General features: G+C 38.0%; 1 protein-coding gene across 1 annotated transcript in view; it reads right to left on the reverse strand.

Annotated features, from left to right (window-relative positions):
- SUSD5 (sushi domain containing 5) overlaps positions 1-19,945 on the reverse strand; it is a 40,462-nt gene extending 20,517 nt beyond the window's left edge. Inside the window, exons 1-2 of the mRNA XM_005519079.3 lie at positions 19,743-19,945; positions 11,483-11,660 (exon numbers count right to left, since the gene is read on the reverse strand). Coding sequence (XP_005519136.2) covers positions 11,483-11,660; positions 19,743-19,833 — 269 coding nt within the window. The 5' untranslated portion in view covers positions 19,834-19,945. The remainder of the gene's footprint in view (positions 1-11,482; positions 11,661-19,742) is intronic.
- Between the last annotated feature and the right edge of the window lie 5,486 nt (positions 19,946-25,431).

Here is a 25,431-nt window from a genome sequence, read left to right on the forward strand (position 1 = left end):
AGAAAGGTATTAATTAGATCTGTGTTGGGTTTTACAGCCCTGTAGATGCTGATGATGAAGTAAGAGTTTGCTAATTATCTTTCCTCTCAGCTGCTTAAAACTAGTAAATGGAAGAGAGTTTGTTGTGGAAAACACTGGTTTTACTGTTACATTGAAGGTTACAAAGGCTGGGAAAGTCATTTCAGCCCAAATTTCTGCAGCTGGATATTAATGGTGTGGGTTTATATTTCTGTGGACAGCAAGCTTGTAGAAGTGTTGCACAGTCAGCTATTCTAGTGAAAGGAAGATAAAAATGCTTTCCACAGAACTAATCCTTCCAGTGGAGGAAATTTATCATTTTGTATTGTGCAATGGTTGAACTAATGTGCCACCAATCCTCCACTAAATTTGAGGAACAAAAGAAGATAAAATAAAATACAATAATATAAAAAAATAAAATAAAGTAAATAAAATTCCCATTCGTTGATGGTGGAAAAGATCCAGTGGAAACCCAATATTTGATCATGCACTTAAATACTATATAACTATTGATTTATAGAAATGGACTGAATTATGGTTGCACAGACTATTTTCATTCAGGCATGTGCTAGCTTTGGAGTAGTTAAATATGCAACTTTAATGTTCTTTTAATAGAAACAAACAAAAGCAACATGAAATGAGCTGTATGGTGGTGGTCACACATATGCACCAGAATGGTTCCTGCCACACTTCTGCTCTGGAAAACAACATGATGTCATTCCCTGCTGAAAGCCCCTTTACAATTTCAAACCAAATATGTTTCCTTTGTAAAGAAAGCTCCACTTGAGTTTTTGAGGGGAAAAAAAATCCCTTCCAAAAAGTCCCTTTTTAAGGACAATATGGTCCCCACAAATATTAAATCCAGTTCTCTGAGAATCAAATGGATTTAAAATCTGAGACCTCTAAGTTAGTAATTAAGCACTTAGACTGCCAAAATGAGTTCAGATGACTGGGAGGATCAGGACACCGGTTAGAAATTTTCTGTATGTATATAATATTCACATATTGTTATGCTGGGTCTTGCTGGGTCTTACAGGATTTAAGAGAATGAAACACTTTTGCCTCCCTTCAAAAATTAACTCATCAACCTTAATCTTTCCAATAATTATTGAGTTGCTTAGATATCTGGATCAGTTATGTCCTGCAACATTGAGTAGAAAGATAATGATATGACTGAAAAAAAATGTTCTTTTTGTCTGTAATTTTGTACTTAGGCTTCAGACTCTCTCTCCCTCCAAAAAAAAAAAAAATAGGAAAAAAAGAAAAGAAACCAACAAAATAAAACAAATTAAACAACTTGTTTTGAAGACTTTTACCATCCTAAAATTGTGGTCTCTGAAAATCAGGTAACATTCACTTCTATGTTCTATCAAAGACTAAAATTCCTGAGACTTGGAAGCCACTTTTGACATTCTTATCTTGAATTTTCTGATTTCTAATTCCAATTTCTATATTTATGTATTTTGCTTCTGCCCAAAACAATGCAATTTCTTTATCAGTTTTTCATCAGGCTACAAGGTTATCTGTGGATGACACATCCTTGGTACAATGAGGTCATTTGCAAAACAGGATATCTGGCTCATGAGTAATATCATGTATTTAAAGTGCTAGTTTTTCTCACTTTTTTTTCCCAAATATTGTACAATAAATTACAAGTTTGCAGTTGATAGGTTTTATCAATTAGCTAATGTATTTTAAGAACCTTTCTCAGCTGCTATTCAGTGTGACCAAACTTACAAAGGTGTACCTTACATATAGTTTCAACATTATATGTAAAGAAAATCTTTAAATTAAGGTCTTTTAAGTGTATCTACATGCATTTGCTACCTAGGACTTTAATTTAGAATTTTGTTGTATTAAAATTTATCCAGTTAAAACTGCAAGCATCCTAATGCAATCCTTCTGAAATGAAAGAAATCTTGTCTTGCGCACAGAACACAGTACTGGGTCTTGATTATCTCAGATGTCTTTTCATACCTTAATGATTTTATGATTCTAAAAACTGAAGGAAAAAAAAATCTATTTAATCTTTTTCATTCCTTCTTCTCTGAGAGTGGTTTCCCACCTCAAGCTCAGTCCTGCAAGCTTTAAACACCTTCAGTAAGCTGTTATTGATGCTGATGACTGAGCTTCAAGAGTGCTCAGCATTTCTCAGTAGCGGGTCAATCAGACCACAGCATAGAAATAGTCTCTTTGCAATCAGTAGGAATTCAGGTATGACTAAAAATACACATTAACAGTCTATTTTCTGAGTTCTTGAGGGTTTCCCTAAATCCTGAAATGCTAGCTGTTAATCTACAGTTAGAACTTAAATACGCATGTATACTTTTGTCACAGTTCTGAAAGTTAGAGTGTGATGCTTTAAAATTTGTTACAATTTTCATGACTGAAAAATGGCTACCAATTCAGAATTCATTATATCTTGAAATTCCTTCAACAGCAGCACAGCCATGCTGAAATAAGAGACAAAAATTGTACAGTTGTCCTACTCTTTCCAGCACCCTGCTGAGATGTGTTGCTGCCTGGTTTGTTTCTTGACTGTTTTAAATTATTGCCCTGGGGCATGCATCATGGCTGAGAGAATGTCACAAACTTTATACTTTTTAGGGATACATCCACCTACACAGCCATTCAGAAGAAAGCAATCATGTACATTTAATCCTATTTATGGATACTTCCATGCATTAATTGAACTGAAGCTCATTACTCAGCATACAATGTCATCTGATGCTCAGAGCAGTGTAGTGCTTGATTTTCTGCCTTTTAGTTAAGAAACAGATTTGATTTCATTTTTTCCTTCTGTGGGCATTTCTGATGAAGGCAGATGTTCTCAGAAGAAACATACTGAATTCAGACAGCATATCACCCATAACAATGGAATATGATGCACATCTGCCTGAAACATCCATGCATCCCTGAAAATTACTCTTACATGGCCATGAACTCACAATCTCAGCATAAAAATCAATCAGAAACACTATCACCATAGACATGAAAGTACTGCCTATTATCCAGGAAGATCAAAATGTCATTGGTGGTGTTGAAAACAGCCCTTGCTCTCTGATGAAAAATTGGAAGGTGCCTGAAGGTGTCTCCTTTGTTTCCTTGACAAACTACTGAGAATTTTCCCAGTCTACTCCTACCCAGCTTGGAAGGAAAAACTTCTTCATGACTCCTCTTCTCTTCCCAAGAGAGAAAACAGGAGACCAGGAATTCTGCACTGTGTTGAACCTCAGCTTAACTCCTGCTGTACAATACAATTCAGCCAACTATGAGCAATTAACAGTCCTTCTTTTGTACCCACCTTGGAAAAAAGATCAGAGCTTGGCTAACCTGATCATTGTTTTCCTGTGCCATGACTCAGATATTGCAGATATCATGTGCACACACAAGGAGAAAATCTAATATGTAGCGCAATAAGACTTCCCAGAAGCCTTCAGCTTGCTCTTGTGCTGCTTAAATTTTTCTCTAATGTATTATGTAACGAATGAGTAATTGGTATATTTTGCTCTTCTTTTAATTCCTCTGTTTAAAGATGGAAATAGCAGAAAAGCTGGCATGATTAGTATTCATTTTACAGTATGCCATAATATGCCATAATATAATATGTATTAATAAATAAATTATAATTATAGGCTTGAACTGTTGTGATTATAGTTAATGTCATAAATTGTATGTACATATATATAATAAAGGTATTTTTAATAAAAACATTGTGTTTTTATATAAATTATAACTTTTGTTTATAGTAGTATCCACTGATAATTTTGCTTTCTAAGAAAATTACAAGGCAATTTAGTAATACTTGCAAATTTTTCAGTAAGCCCAAGTTAAAACATATGGATTTGACAGCTGAGAAAGCGTGATCCATCAGCTCAGAAAACAGTAGGTGGGACATTTTTTGTAGTTGCTGCTTTATCTGCCAGTTGATTTTAGCTTTCGTAGTCTTAGTCAATAAATTCACTGAACTGAGTCAGAATGGTCTTATGACATTGATTCATAGTAGTATGAGCTTGCAATATATTCAGCTCAGAAGAACATCAGGAACAATGTGTTTGTTGAGGCACTGTGAAAGTCTGGTTCATAACATACAATAAGAAACCCTCCCCTAATTAGAAAGTTAAAAACTTCATCACTTTTCTTAGTCAAGATAAAACTTTAATATGTTGTGCTAATTCTTTTTCATGGGTCAGCTTTTCTCTTTGTGTTTCAGTAACTAGGTAAGAGAAAAAAAAAATCAACAGTAGTCTGGGAGTCAGACTAGGGGATTTTTATTCTTAGCCTTTCCCCTCTGTATTTTGGGAAACTGCAAATTACAAAGCTGGCTCTGATGAGGAATAAACTATAAATGACATGTTCATGACTACCAAAGGGAAGAAAATTTCCCTGAAAAGTCATGAAGGGGAACACAGGTGGGCTTTGGAAAGTCCATTGACTGGGAACTATAGAGGCAAATTTTGGCTGGATGTGGCCCAAGGAAAGCAGCTGCTAAGTGTGACATGAAGACATTCCAACAGCAATACTGCCACTGGAAATGTCAAAAGGAGGTCTTACCAAGGCAGAACCAATATCCTTTAGATTCTTAAAAATATACACCAAAATGCAGCCTTTTGTGCTTAAAATTGTGCATAAGACTACTGAAATAGTAAGGCCTCTGTTCATTAAATAAATATGGCCCATTCATGCAGGCTTTTATACTGTAGCCTAGTATGAAAGATTTTATATAGCCATTTTACTCTAATATCACTAGGTACATATAATTTGAGCATTTTTAGTGCATGCAAAGGAGAGTCGTGTTGCTTCCTGGCCTGGACTAGTTGGATGCTCAATGACATGTCAAGCATCACTAGGAAGGTGGTTTTACCCAATTTCACTTTATGGACTCCAGTTTAACCCATGGCTTTCGTAGCAGAAGTTACTGATTTGTTGCCAAAGGGTTTAAGAAACTACAAAAATATTTCCTGAATGCTATGATTTTACAAAGCAGCTCCATTCTCAGAGGAAAGGCTTTCAGATACAACAAAGCATTACAGTTATTCAAAAAATAAAGGCAAAATATGTGAATTTCTTTTGAAAAGTAGAAAATCAGCCTCATTAGAACTATCTGGCAAGTTAAAATCCTGGTATTAGCCCCTCTCATGCATTTGAAAGAGTAAGTATGACGCATTTCTGTCTTCATTTGTTCAGATAAACAATGATCACCTTTAATTGCCTATTGAAAAGAGAGGTGGTTTTTGGACTACTCCTAGTCTGGGCCCAGACCTTCTGAGCTTGGATGTGAAGAATTACATTACAGGTGGTGTCTCACTGTTGCCTCACTCAAGCCCTTCAGCACTGCTCTCTCTCCTCTGGAATTGCTGCTGGATGTCTTTTAGGATGGTCGCGTTTATTTTTCTCAGAAATTTTACATGAGTTATTTCACTTTACAGTAGACCCACTGCCATCCTGTGTTCTGTGACTACACCCAGCTCTTTCTCCTGCTCTGCCTTTCTAGCTGGTTTAAGGCAGAAATTCCCATTAGCCTTCGTAAAATACAGTTGCATTGTACCCCATTTCTGTTACTCCATCTCTGAAGTCAGGCTTACCTTCCTGTTCAATATTGTGGTTTTCCTTGGTCTTAGGAACGATTTCTAACCTTCTGGCATTAATTAGTTTCACTAACAAACCCATGTCTTTTGTGCCAAAGCTTGCTAAAGTTTAGCTAAATCCCTCAGAGTTTGTAAAAAAAAAAACAACCTTCCAGTAAAAATACAATTTAAAAGTGAGAGTCATATCTCACTTAGTAAATTGCAACTCTGAGGACTGTGATGCTACAGTTCAGCAAATGGTGGTTTGGGTGCTTGTCCTAGAAAATACATAAAAAATATGTACTTTCTTTTGTGCTGCTTTTCCTCAATGAGGAAAAAGTACATTTTCTAAAATGTTATTCAATTATTAGGTTGTCTCTTTTACAAGAAACACAGCTGTCATACTTTGTCCATGTTGTTGCCCAAGTTTTGCTAAGAAAATATTTGCTTCTCTCCTCCCAAAGCTGATGGAAAGTGGCTCCTGTCTACATTGCTCAGTGATATCATCCCTTGGAGTAAACTGGCCATGCCCATTTCCTAAATTCAAGTTTCTTGACTGAACTTTATCCTTATTCCTGAAACACAGTTACTTTGTTTTTACTTTGCAGGAGACTTTCTGAGATGATTGACAAGAAGCCTCAAAAAGACAAAGCCATCTTCTAGGAGAGCATGACACGAGCTGTGAGCTGTGGGACTAGAGTTTGTGACACGAAGGCATTTTGTAATCTAAGGCCTCCTCAGACAATTTCATAAGCAACTTTAGCATTTTGAATTGAACCATGTCCTGTCAGTTATGTTTAGATTTTTCTTTTTAAGGGAATTATTTGACCTGCCTCAAATACATGTCTGGGAGCAAATTCATATGCATTATTACCAGTCAGCAGAGCACAGCCTTGAAATAAAACCAAGGGCTTGCCAAAGCAATGTATAACCAGAACTGCTTCTCTGTAAAGACCAAGAGGGCCTACTTAAGCATGCACACCTGGATGAATTTCAAGGAACCCACAAGCCCAAGGCTTTACAAATACAGATGAGAGGACTTGCAATGGTTAGCAACTGACCCTTTATTTCATTCCTTGGATATTGCTTTTCTCTTTGCCAGGAAATGTGATTTTAGTACCATACTGTCAGGTGCTGGGCAACTCCCATGCAGTAGGCAGAAAAAGAAGTAGGTAGAGTCTTGTGAAATGCCATATTTGAGTCTTATTATTACATTTCCCACTGGTGTCATCTGCAGTGAGGGCCCTGTTGTGTTTGACACTGTAGAAGCATTCAAAAGCAGCCAGTGCAAAACCCAAAGAGCTAACAAAGGAAAAATAGAGACGAAGTAATTTTCCTAGTAGCAAACATCTGGTCTGTGGTGAGCTGAGAAAAGAGCTCCTGTCTTCTGACTCTCACTGCAGAGCTTATTCTAGCTGACTCTGCTTGCTCACTCCAGACTTATTCCCTCTGGGATAAATCCTCCAGGGACTGGGTAGGAGCCAGCCCAGGGCAATTTCACTCAAAGGAGCAGGTTAACAGCCCTGCAGGAGGTCTGTCATTGAAGAAAAATTCTATGCAGCACTTCAAAGCTGTTATAGAAAAGATACACAGCTCCATTCCTGTGTAGGGAAATAAGGAACAGGATAGAGAATAGGACAGCTTCAGCTTTTTCATCCTACAAAAGTACTGGAAATTAGTAAATTTGCTAAGGGGATATTAATACAAGGTGTTGAGGATGTTTAACAACTTCTAAAATAAATAGCTGTTTTCTAATGTGCTGTGCACAAGGTTGATACTAAGACCAATTGTGTCATGTTTACTTCCCAAATTTCAAATACCCCAGTAAAGAGGGCAAGACCCTACAGGATGTGCTGACCAGTACTGGAAGACTCAACACAAAGTTTTCCAGCATGACATCTGAATTCAAAAGATAGCAGTGAGAGCTTTTCAGAGAACTCTGCCACCTTTTTTTCATTTACATTCTGGCAGATCTCTTGATGGTTTTACTGACTCACTTGTCTGACATGCAAGTAAGTCATAAGAGTGTCATTTTTAGTATAAATAGTTATTAGGGCTCATCTGACAAATGAGACTTGCCTAACGACATTTCATTTCCTGAAATGCAACAATGTGTAATGCTTTATAAGTTACACATGTCAGGACTGACTTGTAAATGGCTTACTTCTGGCTTGCTGGGAGAAGTTATCCCTACCTACTTGTCAGTGGCTCCTCTCAAAAAGTTCCCAAGCCCCTGGACTGCCAGAGACTTGTCTGTGTGAAGAGCCTTGAACCCTGAATTGGGTTGGCCTGAAAAACTGCAAAGGCAAGACAAGAACATCCCCTTATTCCTGTGAAAGAAGTTCTGTCTCAGGCTGCTCAAACCACAAAACCACCCAGTTTATTGTGTCTTTGGATTTGCTGGCAGGGATCTATTTGTTTAAGCAATTTCCATTCTGCATCAGTTGAAATGAATCATATTTGTCAAGACCTGCTGCTTGGGCTAGCCCAGTTTTCAAGGACTGAAGTAGGTATATTTAGATATGGGTGATGTGCATTTACATGAGAGTCATCAGAAATTTGACAGTCACTCAGACTGGGCTGGCTCTTTAGTCCAAATGCTCCTCTTTGCCCAAAGAAGAGGTATAGCCCAGAGAGCAGGCAATACAAACATGCTCGCACTGACTCAGTGATATGCCTCTGCCATAACAGGAGAAACTCCCACAGGTTTCCAGGCTATGATTTGGCTGTAAAAATAATAATAAAGACAAAATAATTAACAGTGATGGATATATTTACCAGGAGTGGGATTGTAATTACTCACTAAAACCATAAATAGGCATCAGAAGTGAACAAATAACAGATTTGTGCAAAACCTGGAGAATGAAGTTAGCAGTGAAAAACTCCTTACATGTCTGCTATAGCTCCTGTTCAGTTTTAAATCTAAGCGATGAAAGGAGAGCTGAAGCATGTCAGAAAATCTGCAACACTGTAAAGACTTCAATCACATCATTTGTTTGTGTTTACTTCTACTGTCTATGTCTAATCCATTTTTCCTCAGGGGAAAGATTGGGGTACCTTCCAGGCACCGAATAAATAAACCGAACTTCATTCTTCCTGAAATGAGGAACTTCTTTTATCATGCTCCCTCCTATTCATCTCCTTTCTGATGCACACAGTCCAAGAGGATATGGGAGAGTGTTCGACTAAAGCTCTGTGATCTGCATTGGACGCCAGTCAGCTGCTGGGAGGATTCCAAGGTTTTAGATCCAACTTATAAAGGCCTGAATAATTTTGGACCAGGCAGATGTGGGGACGTCATTCAAAGATGTGGAAGTTCATCAAGATAAATACACAAGGTGTGCCCAGCAAAGAGTCCTTTATTTTGGAAATAATTTTCCATACTTCTCTAACTTGTGGGCATGCTGTGAAGCCTGCTTTCCCTTCTCTGGGTTATATCAGCTGATGTGGAGATTTCTGTATGTCGATTTTTCTGTATATCAGCTGTCCTTTACCCCTCCTTTCATGTTTCCAGTTATCAAGTAAATGCCCAAGGTATTGAATTGGTAATTTTTAAAATAAAATTTTATTTTTAAATTTATTAATTTAAATTTATTTTTAAAATTTATTATGTAAAATTTTAAAAATAAAAAAATAATTTAGTAAAATAATTGGAGTCCCTTGTTAATAGACTTTCCACTACTTTAATAATTTCTGAGCCCTTTTTTGAGACACTTTTAGTACCTTTCCCAAGATACAGTAACAGTACATATAGTGTTCCAAAGAGCCTAATACACTGACCTACATGTATATATTTTTTTTTCATATTCTTCATCCCATTCCATAAACACTAGAAACTTCTTTGTTTGCTTGAATATTCGTTTGTTTGTCTGTTTTTACTACAGCTGCAGTCTGACAGAGGTTTTCTTTGTGCTGTCCACAGCCATGTCCTCATATTTTTCCTGGCCTGACAGAGGTAAACCAGAACTCTGTAAAGATATTTTCAAGCAGATTGCATGTTCCTCCTGCATGAATTATCATTGAACTCCTTTTGGCATCATTTTACCCTTTCCTCTAAATTTCTCTGCAAATTTCTATATTGAAGCTGAACTTATTCAACTTAAACAACTTTGTCCCATTTGCACACTTTGCACTTGACTGCTCAGTTCTTTCTCCAGAGCTGCATTAACTTACAGTTAAAACAGATTAGCCTTTTTAGGCAGTACACAATCCCTATTTTTTCCCCAGAGCCAAAAATATCCAGTTCAACGAACCAAGTAACATACTTTCTGGTGCTTGCCCAGCCATGGGTAAAATAGCCCCAGAGTATAAAATTCCAGCTCTGAAGAACTTTTCTCTCTGGTGAAGCTTTCCAGTGAAGGTCAGATCTGGTGACTACACAGCAACGGTGTGCTGATGTGCCCCCACAATGTTCTTTCTGATAAATAGTTCAGAGACTTCCATACTAAGGACAGGTTTACTGGAGGAATGGAGTACAGCAAGTTGGAAGGGCTGAAAAGTCTACATTTCCCTCCCATTCTTACGATGTGTTTTTATCACAGTACACAATTTGATATTGAAGATATTCAGTCCACAGCTGATCTGTTAATAGTCAAGATCCAGCGCCCTCAGCAATTAATTGAGGATCTCATTGGACTAACTAGTGGTACTCCTTAGATAAAAAAAGCAATGTTTTCTTTTCCTACGTGTCATCATTCCTTACTTCCAGAATACAGAGGTTGTATAAAAGAACTCATACAACAACTTTGCCATGGACTTCTTACAGATACATAGTTTTCCTGGTTTGTCAGCCTGCAAGACATCTCAGCAATTGTCTTGGAAGAAAGATTTTTAGGGTTTAGGTCACTGTCTTTTATCCTGAGACATTTCTGGATTTTTTTTTTATTTTTTTTTAATGACCAAAAGTAAATACAAATAAATTTTCAAACAATTTTTTTTACCTGGGAAGAAATATAATCAGAGAAAATGGTTGTTTTTCCTTGAAATTTCTTTGAAATATGAAATTTCATTAATAGCAGTAATTTTCTGTCCTTTGGAAATTTTATTACTAAAAATATAAAAACACCGATGCTTACTTAAAAAACTGGTAACTGTCACAAAATCTAATAATATGCTAAAGTTTGGAAACATTTTTTTCATAAAACAAAACTTTATCACCGTTGAACATTGGAAATAGTTTTTATACACTTTTTCTGGGCATACTTTATGTATGGTCCCAGCTTCAGTGACATCAGACATTCTCTCAACGCCTCCATTTACATTCCTGATTTAAATGAGTCTCTAAAGAGGCAACAATGTTTCACACAAGGAAAAACAGCCTAGTGCTAAATTTGAGCACCTCAAATGTATTGAAGGACAATATCAGTTCCCTGGTGAGCTTTCTCAACAAACTCTCTACCAGATGTGGGTTATCATATCTAAGTGCATCTGTGCCCTTTTGAACATGCCTATCATCTGTTCAGCCATGCATGGATACCTTAGACAGACATGTGGTTCCCATGAGAAGTTTAGTTTGCTGAGCTTCTGAAAGAATAACAGAGAAAAACAGAGTCAGTGGGAGCACTGACACAAACTCCAGCACTGTATCCTCAGCCTGTGGGGCTCTTTAGGGCTCAGCACCCCACGAGAGGCCAGGGGAACAGGAGCCACAGCGATGTAATTCAGGAGGAAAGGAGAGGAAATTGTGTCAAATCTGTGAAATCAAAACGTGAGACTGATGAATAATTGTATACCTGCAATATTAGCTGTAGTAAACTAATTCTTGGGGGAGAGTGGCAAATTTAGCTTTATGTCATGGTGCTTGAATTGCGTTTTTCAGCAAATCTTAGTCAAGGTGGAAAACTTTCTTGAAAACCATCACTCATACTTCCCAGAGAGTGTTATGCTGTTGTCCTTACCCAGCAGAGCCGCTGGCCAGCCATCCTGTGGTGCAGCCAGCAAAAGAACAGTCCAGAACAGCCCTTTTCAGTTCTTCTGCAGTTGCTAAGCGAGCACTCAGGTCAACACAAGCTTTCTCAGCTTCGGCTAAATCCAGACCCTGAGAGTTGTTCTTGGACTCAAGTGCAAACACTTTCCCTGCAACACCAAGAAAGGACATGTCATCCATCATGGAATTGTGCTCAACACATATTCAACAGAAATATTGCAAATTATCACCAAATAAAGCCTTAGTGCTTTTACTAAGTTTATTTTAATGGCCCACCTTTTTTTTTTTTTAAACCTAATTTAATCAAGACTGTAAATATCCTTGTGTTAGCTTTCTTTTAATTTTAATCTATTAATTTAGTTTTGTCCACTACCAGAAAAGCAAGAATGGCTAAGCCACTAGTCATTCCTAACTCAGAGGAGAAGCTTTTTCTTGCCTCTGTAGGTCTGTGCTTGAGATCTGAGGAGAGAAAGCATGATACTCTCTCATATACACATATAAAGTCAAAGTCACAAATAACACCTCCTGTAGGCTAATAACACCAGAAAAATCCACTGCTAAACATTTTACAGTTACTCTATAACAACTACATCTATAAAGTAAGCACATGCCTAAAAGCCAGTATTGCAGCCCTGTATTCCATGTCAGAAATAGATTAATACTTATTCCCTAAAATCAAAATTATGTCATTCTATGACAGCTTGTGTCTAAATACAGACTGCTTCATTATCATGTCTTTTTGGAAAGACAGACAGAATTTTTTATTAATGGAAGGCTTTTTATTTTTTTTTTGAATGAGCATGAGAACATATTTAGCATAACATTTTTTTGTGATATTTTTATTTTCAGTTCAGTTTATTTTACTTTAATTTATCTAATACAGAGAAAGCTGAAAGGGTGAAAGTTAGAGGTTTTGGCAACTGGGAACAGGTCAGTTAGGGTTTTGGCAATGAAGCTTGAGAAGTTACTGGGTTGTGGAATAAACATATTAGCTGGGTGCTCCAGAAAAATAAATAAACAATGAGACAGTTTGCAGCTGACATTTAAGTTACCATAACTATCTTTTTTTCTGATGATCACACCCCTCAGAATACATTCTAGCTTTCAAAGGTACAGTCTGAGATTGCTTGTAGTTGCAGGAAGAAAATTTTTAAGCACTTCTCATTCAGTAAATGCCTGGAAACACTTATTTATGTCTTATTTCCAGAGTAGATTAGTGATAATGGTTGTATGAATGCATGACTTCCATCTTATATCAGGTGTTCACCACGTAGCCAGCTTCACACTCATAGGAGATATTGAGCAGCATTGGGAATCTTTCAGATTGATTCAGCCTGGTTCTGTACCAAGTGCCACTCTCACCACATACTGTTTCAACAATTTGGTAAATCTGATTCTAATCCTAAAAAAACGGAATTTTTACAGGGTAGGTCTGCCCCTGACAGCTTTCTGTTCTCACCTATGCACAACTAAACCCACTAGAAGAATCACAGTTCTTGCATCAAAAAATGTGAAGTTCTTTCAAGTTAACATGTCACTTGTGTTTACATTGGCTAGAAAGGACAGATTAATCCCAATAAAGACTCCTACTTTGCTCGGAACTCTACGCGTGCACAGCAAGAAGTCATCCTGACTTGGGAAAATGGCAATTTAAATAATCAGGACAAGCAGCTAAGAGAAGGAAGAGAAATTCAGAGTATCCAGAGTGATTCTCCTAAGGCATTTAACAGTAGCTGACCAAGGGATGCAACCAGAAACACTGGTCAGTGCGATAGCCATTAGATTGCATCATTTTTGGATTTTCTGCTGTAATCAATACCATTAACTGTAATTAGAACTGGAGGCTCTACACAAAGTAGTGAAAGCAGCAAGCCTCTACAGCCCTGAGTATACAAACATCAGGATTCTTTACAACATGTCTCAAATAAGGCACATGGCACTAATGTAGCTCCTGTATCCAAAGCCTCGACAGACAATGAAGCGTGTGTGGCCTAGGGCGAGAGACAGTGTAAACAGAGAGATGATGGTTTTGAACAACTCTTCTTAAGCTGCAAAACAACTTTAGCTCCTAAAGGAAAACAGGGATTAATTGTAATACTTTAAAAGGCTTTGTCCCAACTAAAGGCTTGTCCACATTCTGTATTTCACCATTTGACTGTCGGGATTGAGGTGCATCATCAAAGATTTATAGGGTAAATTTGCATAACATCTAGCTTAAATCGTGAATGTTATTCTGACATGGCATAACCCTTATTTTCTGGTTATTAGTATTTCAGTTAGAAGCCTTAAAGAAAGGAAAATCATCAAGCTTTGAGTTCCATCTAGGTGTAAGTAGTTAATGATTTAGTTGTTTTACCAGTAAGCAAGAGTTACATTTTTAAAGAAATTTAGCCTATCCAAGACAGAGGCTGAGACTGCTTCCCTTGACTACTGTTATGTTGTTTGCTAGTACTTAAGATACACCAACTTTTTACTAGGACCTATGAAGATGCTGTCAAAACAGAGTCCTGTCCTTTGAAAAGGTATCTGGGATGATCAAATTATATAAACAAGTGAATTATAAGGTGAGCTAGGAAAGACTTACTGATTGGGAAGTTACAGTGAACTGCTTTATAGGAAATTCTGGTTAGCCAGAATTTGGTTAGAAGTGGGTAAGGAAGGACAACCTGTATACCAGACCAACCTATAAACTTTCTTCAAAGTTTTAGAAGCTCTTTGGGTATCTGCCCAGTTTTCAAAATGTGCCCTCTGGTTTTGTCAAATTTTTACTTAGAAAATATAATTGCAAGAAAGGTTCACTTATCAGATGCAATGGAATAACTAGATCCTCAATATCCTGAGATGTGTCACATTAATGAGAGGCATTGACAGGAAAAAAATACAGAAGACATGCTAGCATGGTAACAGGAACAAAACAAAAGCACATGAGAACAGAAAATCCCCTTAAACAAAGAAGACTGCAACACTGAATTCTGCATCTTACAGCGTCATGGCTATCATACGCAAGATATTGATGTATTGACTTTTTATCGCTTTTAATCTCAAAAGTGGTATAATTTTCAGTCTAAGGGAATCTAAGGGTCCTGGCTAATTATTTGTAATATTTTTATCAGTCCTACTTGTAATGAAATGTTTCTTAAAAATGGATTGTCTTGCATACTTGATGACATAGCAGTCATTTTTTTTTGTACTGGGGTGGTTGAAGTCAGTCTTATCTCTGAGACAGTATCAAGAGACGTGTTGTCATTGTGTTTTAAATATGAGACTCTTCTGTATTTCCATAAGACACAGGATGAAGGATGATGTCTACATGAGGGACGTAGTATGTCTTTGGTTGTGGTACCTTTGAGCAGCCATGGTGCCTCCCTCTCAACTCAACTCTGTCACTTCATTTCTGCCCTGTAACATTTGTTTCCTGTAACGCTTCCACCTCCACAGGGGGTGCAGAAATTTGTTACCAAAACTCCACAAACTTTTCTGAAGCTTTTCTAAGCAAAGCAAGTCCCTTTTATTTAAAGATCAAGCTAAAAATCCACACAAAGTAGTGTTTCTCAGGATGCTTACTGAACATGTTGAGTCTAGCAGGTTCAGAATGAAAAAGATCCTTGTCACAGTAAGGTTCTTTTAGATTCCCATTTGAAACAAGTGATACAGCTTTTAACTTCAATGATGAGGCATAAATAATAAGACATCATTCTTCCAACCGCTACTTGTCAGTGGGATTCAGAGTTCACATGAAAAATTAATGCTTGAAAAAAAAGAGATTCCCTATAAAATAGCTAACCCATATTAGATTGCTAGCTTCTGCCATTATCTGATCACTATTATTGCAGAACATGGATTATATTTTGATATATTGATAATGTTTTAGTTAGTTTTTGCAATAGATTAATATATTTTTTATTTAAGAGTACCCCACTCTATTCTGATTGAAAACACACCCACAGACACATAGATCTCAGGGCTTCTAGGAATCATTATTATCACCTTGTTCAATTCCTGCCTTACTAGACTGTAGATTTCCCCTTGTAATTCCACCATCAAGTCCAAAAATTCATGGTTGAACTAGAGCATGTCTTTTCAACATGCATTCAATGCCTCCAAGTAATGGAGAATTTACAGCACACTTCATAGTAAACTGTTCCAATGGTTCATTACTCTTACTCCACCTTATTTCAAGCTCCAAATTTTGCTAAACTCAGCTTCTAACAACTGATCCTCATAAAGCTTTCAAGACTTAGCAGACATCTACAATCAGATATATGGAAGTGCATAAAAGGAATTCTTCAAAAATAAAACCAGTCCAAAAGCTGTTTCTTCCTATTTTAAGGAAGATCGGTGGGTTTAACAGAATTCTATTGGTTATCAAGAAAAGAGTTTGGCTGATTTATTCTTTTGCAGTAACAGATACAATGAGAAGTTCTTCTGACGTGCATAGCTCAAAGCCCACTGAAATGAGTTCAAATTTCTCCATGTCTTCATCAGCATTTGCATTATGCTTGAAGAAGGAACATAAAATTGCATAGTCAAATATGCTTTAAAGTAAGAACGTGCCTTAAAAAGAATATATAATGAAAGCACTTTAAAAGGCATGCCCAGTGTGCTGATCTCATGACATGGCACTTCCTATTTCAAAGAATAAAAACTAATCAGTTTCAACAAAACAAGTTTGGTGAAAGATGTGTAAATGTGGAGTCAAATACATTTTTACTTGAATGTTAAAAATTTCAAATTGAGGTAAAAGAGAGCAGAGGAAAGGAAGGGAATTTCAAGAGAAATTTAATTTTCATTAATATGGATGTGTGTAACAATGTAACTTGATTGTAAGTGTAAAGGTAGAAGATCCACTAACTCTACAGAGATCTGGTTAATTGCCAGTTCTACTTAGTGTTCACAAACGTGGAGTTTATTTCTGCGAGAAACAACACTAAATGATGTTTATTCAATTCAAAAATTATTACACCATCAGAAAAATAGCAAAATCGAGGTGTCACCTTTGAGTTCCCCATCAGCTAAACCCAGCTTGAGCCTAAATTTTGATTTTACTGGACACTTTAGGATCAAATAGTTGGAATTATTTACGCAAGAATGTGTGCTCCTTTGTGAGCAGGAGAATGAAATGTGTAGACATCTGCTACTGAAATGTGAGAGTCTAGAGAGAGAAGAGAAAAAAACATACATTTTTTTTCCTTTACTTAAAAAAAGGATGCAAAACAAGCCAAATTTAATACTCTAGTAGGGGGGGTTTTCTTACTTTGGATGTCATCGGTTTCTAGTTAGAGGCATGTGTCTCAGATCCTCACCTATTGGTGCCCAGCTTCCTGGACTCTGGATCCTTTCACTTGCAACCTGTGCAGTCACTGTACATGGTCATTGCTGATGACTGGCTTGACCAATAGGGTCTAATGTAATCCAGATTTAGCCAACAGACCAGCTCCAGTTTGGCACAATTAGTAAAGCTTTGAAATTAGCACATTTTTAATTTCAGGAGCTTCTCAATAAATGAATCGCCATCACCCTCTCCTGACATGCTCTGTCTCAGAGCAAGTACTCTGCAGCAAACTATGGTTTATACCTGTGGATATTTTAGGAGCCTTGAAAAGGCAAAAAAGGGAGGCAAAAAAAGTGGAGGCAACTCCTGTGCAGGATTCAGGAAGTCGCATCCTTGTTCTCCAATTCCAATGCAAATGGAAAACAATTTAAACCCCCTGAATTTGCACTGATACAATTGAGAACTGGCACAATAACACATATTATCCCCCAGTAACTGCACTGGCAGTGGCACACCATGGTACCCCAGAGCATGAACAAGCCCTTGGGGAGCCTTCTGTCCTTCTGACCTGGACCTGAACAGCTTGGAGCAAGCACATTTCTGTTGGGAAAAAAGGCTGCAAAGTAAAACAAAGCTATATTTTATTTCTGCATTTGCCTGGTTATTTCTGCAGCCTACTTGTGCTACAGTAATGTGCCATGGTAAATAATGGTCAAAAGAGATCAATTAAGCTCTGAAGCTTTACACCTTCACCAGACCTCGACAGCCATTAGTTTTATTGCCTACTCTCTGTCATTATTTTTGTGTGAGATAATAAAGTGAAAGTCTTCCTTAGGGAAATATATTGCAACCAGTTTCAGAGGTTTGACTGCAACAGGGGCCAGTCTGAATTTCACAGGTTTTTTACAAGACATATTCAAAATCCCTTTAGCAGTTTGCAACACAGTCAGATACCTTCAGTTAAAAATAACAAATACACAAACACGTATGTGTCATTCAGAATGGTCCATTGGCACTTAAGTGACATTTACATGTATTAGAGACTAGCGCAATTATATTTTCACCCACACCTTAAAAAATGGGAAGGTGTTTTCTGACTGGACCAGGCCAGAATCTGCTATAAAAGCAAGTATTAATCCTGTTTTATACTCTCAGATATCCTTAAATGTATACCATTAAATTTTAAAGCTGACATACTGTGTTTTATTCTGCTTTAACCTAGATGGCTTATAGGGCAGTGTTATAGTAGTTTCCTTGAATATTAATATTAGGAGAACTCACTGAAGATCAAGTAAGTAGCAGACATACATCTTTCACAATGTTATTTAGAATTTAAATAGAACTGTAAACCACAGTATTATAATAATTCTTGACAACTGTAAAGTACTTCAGATATTCTGCCCTTTCATTCTATAAATATTTTACCTCATGTGAAGTAAATTTGACAAACTGTTGAATGACAAAGTCTTTCATGACCTCTGCTTTAAAATGATGTCCAACTTTTTTTTTTTCCTTTCTCTTAGAAGATGCCTGTTTAGGAATCAAGGACTTAGTTTAGTTAATTTTATGGTAATAATAAAAATTGGAATGAGCTCCTGAAAAAACAAGGGGATCTTCAGGTGAAGAATTCTTAGCAAGGGAAATTATTATTCCTGCACTGCGTCCTTAAGTTCTGTGAAGAAACCTTTTTCATGGATATGCTTTTCCCACCTCTTTTCATTTCAAAGACATTTTGCTAGGGAAGGAGTACATCCTAAAAACAGAGCCACAGTTTTGCCTACTGCAACATAATGCAGTTGTCAGACACATTTATTTTTTTTATGCTTAATGAAATGTAACTCTCTTAAACTTTACATGACAGGGTTCTGTTGTATAAATGGTATACATTTATGCATTCTATTTGGAGCAGTAGAGACATACAGGCAAGATTAATTTTCTCCCTTTTCTTTGCCATTCTTTGTCATCAACTGAAACAAAATTTAACTTAAACAGGAAAAATACTCAGAACAAACAAGAAGAGATTTTTATTGCCCTATAATATTAAAGTTCTATTCTCTGAAACAATCCAGCAAACATCAATGGTAAAGTATTAAGGTATTGAAATAAAAAAGTCCTGAGATTGAGCATAAATCTATCGCAGATGTGAAAGTGGAAAAATGTGACCATTCAGCATTGCTGTCCCAGGAAAAGACACAGTTGTTTCAAAAGTCAGTCATGTTTGGGTTTAGACAAATTGGTCATCATTATCACAAGCTGAATCATTAAAAGGGCATCAGGCTAATGGAAACTTTCAAGGGATGCAGCTATTCAGGATCACCATCAGAGAGTAAAAAGTCCCATTTCAGAGTAACTGGTAGCTGGTGCTTCAGCCAAATCCGTGTCCTGATCACATCCCTCAGCAGTGAAGCGCAGACGAAGCCCATATGCAGAAAGGTGAGCAGTCATTTTCAGTGTGTGTGACACTGAACAGAAGAGGTTATCAAAGTTCTTCACTTCTTGGATTCCCTTCCTCAAGTACCTGCCTGTGTAAAGTGACACATCTGAAGTGGGGAGATGGGAAAGTTCTTTGGAGAAAAGGTACTTTGAATTATAGGAGGTCTCCTAAAATATAGCTGAGTCTTCTTAGTTGTGTTCTGGCTTTGTTTCATTTTTTTTATTTCCTCTGGAAAAGTTCACTATCCTGTCATTTTGTTGTAATAAAATAATCTTAGCCTTCTGGGATCTTACTTCCTTTCTCTGCTTAACCCCAGGATATTTGTAAAGTCTCAAAAAGCTCTGAATCAGAAGTTTCCTAATGAAAACTGGGGCATGTATTTAAGCTTCTTATTAAAAAAAAAAAAAAAAAAAAAAGTTTGGGATTGTTCTCTTCTATTTTTTTTGTTTTTTGCAGTAACATATTTCAACATACAGCTCTCACTCCAGCCATAGTAACCCAGCCCAAACTGAATGGGAGACTCACCATCAGCCTTAACAGAGATGATCTGAAGTATGAAGAAAGATCCCACGCCCTGGAGAAAGGTGAGAGAGAATCTCTGAGAGCCTGGAGCCATTGCCCTGCTTGCACAGCCCTCAGCTGCAGGAGGTTGGCTGCCGAGGCTTTTTCTCTCTCCTCCTCTGCACTTTCGTAGTGGGGTCTGCCGTGATGATTTCAAGGAGCGCTTTCCTTCGGCAGGATCCTTCGTCTTGGGTTTGCACTGAAGGCGGGAGGGGTGGAAAAAGAAGGAGGGAGGGAGAGAGGAATCCTTGGCTTGGCTAGTGTGAAGGGGAGGGGAAGGTGGGGGGGGATGTCCAGCCAGCTGGGGCTGGGGAGAGGCTTTATCCAGCCCGGTCTGCAGGGCAGCGCACACAGAGAACCGGTGTGAAAAGTCACATTATCCTGCCGGTAAATACCTAATGGATCACGGTGGAAGAAATGCAAAAGCCAGGAGGGAGAGAGAAGGGGGGAAAGGATAAGCGACGAGCAGCAGTAATCCCTGTGTGAGAGGAGAAGGGCAGCTACATAGCTGGTGCTGGTACACGGTGAGTTTGTGGGCTCAGCTGTGCATCTCCAGAAGGATGTGGGTGCAGGCGTGGGGAGTGTTTTCCTCTCCGCAGCACAAAATCAGGCAGCCGTGCCTTGCTGAGGTCAGTGGCTGCCGCAGCAAGAGTGATGTTGCTCAGGTGAGGGCTGAGAAGTGCCAAAAAGGCACGGGACCCTGGCGACCAAGCCTTCCTGAAGAGCAGCACTGGGATGGATTCATCCTGCTGTTTCAGATTCCAGCTTCAGCATGGGCATGAGGAACTGAAGGTTGAAGTGGGGATCCATCAGCTGGTCTCTGTCAGCACTCCTGGTCCAGATGAATGGTCTTGGTCAGGTTAAACACTGAAAGCAGCTGATGAAAGGAGTTTCCAGTTCCCACTAGCACTTACAGAACTGACATCTGTCCCTCATTCTCATTTGTCTTATATTTGTCCCAACACGAGTCAAAAGAAACCCCCACAATGAAAGGAAACATACTAATGGTGATGCCAGGATTTATTTAGCTAAATATATAAACGGAATAGTTTTGTGTTGCTGTTGGAACTCTGCAGGGCTCAGAAATGTTGTTTTCATATTCCCATCCTATTTTGCTTTTATTTCAGCTTCTTAAAATTTTTTCCCTTAGAAATTTGAAGCTGGGCTGAAATGTTCAGTCTGGCAAGAAACTATGATCCAGGAGCAGAAAGAAGGAGATGACCCTTCTCTCTGCCAGAAGCCCTGGTGTCCTACAAGGCAATGTGCTGGTAGGCAGATACAGGCATGGTCTGAATGACAAACTGAGAATGACAAACAGGTGCAGTGTTGGTTTCAGTCTCACAAAAATCTCACAAGCTCAGGAACGCCCATATAAGAAATTCAAGGAAGCAAGTAACACCACAGCAGTAGAAGTTTTTTAAAATACCTACATTTGATGAATTTGGGAAGATGATGCTCCAATCCTGCTGACTTTAAAAGAATTGTTGTCTTCTTCCTCTTCTGTATAGCCATAGCAGGCATATGAATGCACATGCTGAAAACTTGCCAATAGCTTTTAGGTAGCTTCGAATTTTCTGTTTATTCAGAGAATGGGAAGGGCAGCAGGTTTGGGTTTTTTTTTTTCGCATTGTCTTGCCAGCCTTACTCGTAAGGATTGCCTCCAAAATTAGTAGGATATGAAATTTCTTTCTCACTTCATCCTTAACATAGGATAGTGGGCATAACACAACTACAAAAGTGCATTTAATTTCAACAGAAATTCCATGCTCTGTATAACAGGAATGAACATACAAAATGACAGAAAGGGAAACAGAAAATTGTAATATGCCTTGAGTTTATGTTTCTTTTACTAGCAATGTAGCTAATGGCATAAATGCAGTTTTAATCCTCTGATACACCAATAGTTCTACCCCTATTTTAAAAAGTGGTGGACACTTCTAGTGAGACAGCAAAGAGATTCCATGAAACTGGGTAAGTAATTACAGCAAGACTGACAGACATTAACAGGGACCTAACATGACCACAGCAATTGCTCCAGGTTTCCCTGACACTTGTCATAGGGATGATGACTTTATTGGCCCTTTGCTGTCCTCATGAGTTTGGTCAAAGCAGGAGGAGGACAGGGCAGTATCTTCCGGATTTCCATCTAAAATTCCGAAGGTCTGTTGGGTTAGTTTTGCTATAATTGGCTCATTTCCTTGTGTTGATATATGTAAAGGCGTGTTGCCACTCTGGCTCCTGTCTTGGAAAATCTCAGCTTGTATTCTTGAGTGGAACATCTTACTGGTTTTAAAGAATTACCACAAGACCACAAGATCCATTCCTTTTTGAAGGCATGAACAGTTCATAGAATGACCTGGCTTCTTCCTGCCATCTGATCTCAACTGTAAAGTAAGTCCGTAAAGTGTGGAAAGGTAAGGATATTTACCAGTTATTAATTCCTGGAAGGTAAGTATTTCACTGCCAAACATTTGTCCTTCCAGTCTTATATTTATATCAGCAAAAAACTCCTGGTCTTAGTGTATTTTGGAAGATTTTTATAAAGCTCAGCAGAGTAGGTTTTATACTTAAAAGATATGCATGGTTTTGCATTGAAATCAACAATAATCAAGAAAAAAATCCTGCTTTTAGAATCAAATCCTTCTTGGAACCAAAATCTCAAAATGAGATCTGGAAGTTAAGATACTTAGAAACAGATATAATATTTTGCTCAGAACCTCTGGCATTCATGGCATTAAAGTAACACATCAGTCAGACTATTCAGTGTATAAAATACAATGTATTATGACAGATTACAAAAGATTAATTGTGCCTGCAGCTTTACACCACTGATAGATCGTGCCTGCTTTGGGAGCAGTGAAGGTGCCAATGGGGATATTTTTTAAAACAATGCCTCATTGTGTGAAAACTTTTATGCAGTGAGTAAGACACAGGAAGGCACTGGGTTATGTAGCATGTACGTGCATGTATGAATGCACACACACAAGACACTTGTGTGAGGTGAAGCACACAACAAAGATTTGAACACCTACAACTTGAGCAGGATCTGTGCACATTTATGTCTGGAATATGTCATTCAAGTTGGAGTGGATTTTTAAGATTAAATAAAACACCTAAAAGAAATAAAAGTGACACATTTGCAAACAGCAACATATGTGTTTACATATTAGATATTATTGTATTTGGTCTCTTCATATCTACTACTAGGAATATTTACTTTCTGCCGCAGAAAATTTACATTGCTCCAGTTCTGCAAATTCTAACACATGATCTTGAGCCTTTGCAAAATAAAGATTAGGGTCCTGAGGTCTTGAGCAAGTAGACACTCCGAAACATTTGCTATTTCAAGACAAGCTGAGCAGATGTTGGGAGATTTGTTAAAGTTCTCTAGCTGGCTAAGAAACTGGTCTTTGAAGAATGCTGGAAAGTCATAAGAATGGTCACTTTTCGTATCAGAATAAAGCACAATAGAAATAAAGTTTCTGTTCAGAAAAAGGTACCTCTTCCTTCACTAAAGCATGAGCTTCTGTTAAACTTGATTGTCTGCATAAGGCAATAGCTTCAGATGCTGGCAGTCAGCATAATTTAACTTGAAGAACTGAATTTAAACGGGATATAGGCTTTAGCTTTACTTACCATCCTAAATTTTCACTACTTTATTTTTAAGAAAGAGATGCAGATTAATATATGAGCAAGGTGGTGACTAAAGCGCTCTAACCAGCATGATTATTAGAATTTATAATACAGTTTGGAAGTTCTGAAGTCCTGTCTTGAGCTGAAATAGAAAGGACCTAAATGCAGGAAAAACTGAGGCATACAGCTTGCTCAGTGCCCCTAGACTGGGCTGCAGCATCTACACAGAATTACAGCACTAGAGGAAAACAGTAACTATTTGCGGTGATCCATGCCCAGGTATGAGTTACCATTTCCAAACTCTCAGATACCAGTTGATCTATATATAAATGCAACCAAATAACTGGTTTCCTATGAGCCAGACATGTTGACAATGGTTCTTCGTAGATAGTGGGGGACTGTGGAAACCAAGAGGATTTGGGTTCTGTAGCTTAGAAGCACATCAACTTGTAAGCTTGCACAGCCTCTCCAGACTCTCTCACTTCACATCAAAACAGAGATAACCAACATTACACACCATTCTGATATGCTCTTAGTAAAACAACGTAAGTTCTCTATAGATATTTTCATAGTATCATATCATTATGATGGGGGAAGTCTATGCCTTGTGCCCCTGCTAGAAAAAGAACATAAAGAATTATGACTTGACTTCCCAAGGACCATGTAAAGAGATCTGAAGTACCTAATTTACATATAAGCACTGCAATGACATCTCCTAAAGGATATGGAGTCTGTGTGACTGAAAGGCAGGCAGGGAACCTTGGTAGTACTGTATACCTATTGTTTGTCATGGATAGTACACCTACTGTATACTGGGATCTAAACTTATTCTGCAGCTGTATCCAAGCTTCTAACCCCTAAAAGCTAACTGGAAACGTGAGAGAAAAAAGCAGGAGAGAAAGATTTCTTTGTTTATAAAATGTGAATTATTAGGCAATGGCAACACAGACAAACATTTTTCAGTGTCTGGCAGTCTGCAACAGTCTACTAGCTGCAGGGAAATTTTTATTTTATTTATACAGAGTGTTTGCACCTAATTAAATGAAAAAGTAGAAATGTGCAGAACTACCTGAAAGTAATTCAGGGAGCTGGCAAAAAAAAGAAAAATTTTAAAAAAGGAAAACAACATATTTCCCCCACTTTGTGGGTGGTGGGTTGAACACAGGGATCTGTGTCATGGAGCTGCTGACCCTAAGAAAGAGTGTGATTCTTACACTCATATCATGCTATGTGGGGTCAGGCGTTGTCATGTGCCAGGCCATGACCCTCATATGAATTATTGCCATGTAAACTGTAAAAATCACACTTCATTTCTTGGAGACTGAGCAGTCTCAAGAAATGAATGAAGATACCTGGTCATAAATCAGCAGCTGTAATATTAGTGAGATACAAAATTACTTCAATTTTTTTTTTCTGACAAACAGAGGTAAACCAGATTTTGGCTGCTCTTGGTTGGTGTTATTTGGCTGGGGGAGTGTAGTAACTTTTACTTTCTTCTTTTTTTAAGGCCTTGCAGCAGTTTAATGGGTGAAAGTTATGTAGCAGTGTAGAAAATGATGCAATTTTATCCAGACGGTTTATCTGTGTTCTCTGTGGGCATCTGTAGAACTCTAGGTGGGTAAGAATCTTGCCTAGAATTCTGTGTTGAGCCTGCAGAGAACACACTCTCGTTTCACTATTTCATCCAGTTTCTCACACTCTCCAACCTTCACCAGCCATGATCTGCAGTTAGATGAGAGAGAGCAATTAAATCCGAGGCTGCCTGTATCTACCCAGTCTATAGGTGCTGAATGCCTCACACTGTTGGTATGTGGCATGGCATGAACAAGTATGGAATGTGGCTCATCTCACGGTCCCAGGCCAACAACCATATAAAAGACAGAAAGACAGGTCTCACTGATGCTTCCTGAGGTCTCACTGATGCTGTGAGTCTCCTCCAGAGTAGGCTACCAACACCTGTACCTGCACACACAGGGCCAACAGGGACCACCACACAAGAGCTGACCTTCAGTATTTATCA

Source organism: Pseudopodoces humilis, chromosome 1 (genome assembly GCF_049639895.1).
Source record: "Pseudopodoces humilis isolate 2021_Gansu_Grassland_sample_001 chromosome 1, ASM4963989v1, whole genome shotgun sequence".
NCBI classification, from domain to species: Eukaryota; Metazoa; Chordata; class Aves; order Passeriformes; family Paridae; genus Pseudopodoces; species Pseudopodoces humilis.